Source organism: Monopterus albus, unplaced genomic scaffold, assembly GCF_001952655.1.
Source record: "Monopterus albus unplaced genomic scaffold, M_albus_1.0 scaffold152.1, whole genome shotgun sequence".
Classification (NCBI taxonomy): Eukaryota; Metazoa; Chordata; class Actinopteri; order Synbranchiformes; family Synbranchidae; genus Monopterus; species Monopterus albus.
This window is the reverse complement of record NW_018128032.1, coordinates 357,313-358,580: the sequence shown is the minus strand read 5'-3', so window position 1 is coordinate 358,580 and position 1,268 is coordinate 357,313. Positions and strand designations below refer to the sequence as shown.

At 40.4% G+C, this 1,268-nt stretch overlaps 1 protein-coding gene across 1 annotated transcript in view; it reads right to left on the bottom strand.

Moving 5' to 3' along the window:
• The window catches only part of LOC109968535 (uncharacterized), a 38,651-nt gene extending 37,407 nt beyond the window's left edge, over positions 1-1,244 (bottom strand). Inside the window, exons 1-2 of the mRNA XM_020614866.1 lie at positions 1,115-1,244; positions 467-941 (exon numbers count right to left, since the gene is read on the bottom strand). Coding sequence (XP_020470522.1) covers positions 467-941; positions 1,115-1,189 — 550 coding nt within the window. The 5' untranslated portion in view covers positions 1,190-1,244. The remainder of the gene's footprint in view (positions 1-466; positions 942-1,114) is intronic.
• Positions 1,245-1,268: the final 24 nt, after the last annotated feature.

Genomic DNA, 1,268 nt, shown 5'->3' with positions numbered 1-1,268 from the left:
AGCATATCCATGGAATGAGGCAAAGGTGACTCAGCAGACAATTCCCGAGAAAGAGGAAAGGTGTCTTCAAGACGGGGGTATTCCATCCCAGAGATGCTTTCTGTGTGAAAAGTTATAATGCTGCTGTCCTCTAAAGCATCCAAATTAATGACATCTTGATATTCTGGCAAACCAGATGCAACACTGGAGTCAGTTGTAGTGCAAAGAAGAGAAACACTCTCACTGCTTTCATTTGGAAATACTGCGTTGCTTCCAACATAAATGACATCTGAAGCATTTATTTCTACAGCATCAGTTTTAGGAGTGCTAGAAGTATGAGAATGGTCAGGTGTGTCATGTGTCTTTTCACTTTCTTGTGCAGCTGTGACACTGTTCAACTCCTGATCAGTGTCACTAGCAAGAGCTCTCTTCGTGGTTGTTAAATAAAAACGCAAGACTGGTAACTTAGTCTTTTCATACAGTTCACCGGTGATACTATCTTCTAAGGTATGCTGCTGAAAGTCTGTTAAATCAATATCAAAATCAGTCAGGTTTCCCTCTGCATTTTTTCCACCAGGAAAAAAAAGCTGCCCAGCCTTCTCAATCAACTGCTGTTTTTTACTACCCTTTGGCACACTCTCTTTTCTGGTTCCCCCACCTTTTTTGGTTCGTACCTGCACAAATTCCCCTTCTCGGAAGTGCATCCACCCTAACTCAATTTTTCGCTGGTTCTTCTGAGCATTCCTTAATGAGGTTTGATGCTCTCTCTCAAGCACATGCTCTCGGTCCCCTTTCTGTCTGAAGACCATGCTCAGACATCGCTCAAAGAGTTTTGATTTGCGAGTGCTGGGATCTTTGTCTTTCCGCCTGCAGTATCCAAACACAGCCAGTCGATCACCATAGGACGGTAGATAATGGCTTAGCTGGTCATCTGTCATGAGACGTATAACACTGGAATCAATCTACAATAAAGAAATAATGCATTTTTAAGTTAAAGTACATTAATTGACTGTTGATGTCTTATAAAAATGAACAATCTGCAGGCAGCACACCAGATATAGCAGTCTCTTCAAAACATTGGGTTTATGATGTCTATGTGATTTATCAAAATGAAAACCTTTTCTATACAAACTACCTTATCTTGTTCCATTCGCTGTATGTCTTCTTCGGGGACATGCCGTGACCTTAAGTAGTCAGTTAGCTCATCCATCCTGTCACAGTTCAGCCAAACTCTGCAAAAAAAAAAATTGTTAAATGAAATTAAATCTAAAATGTGGCATTAAAAATTA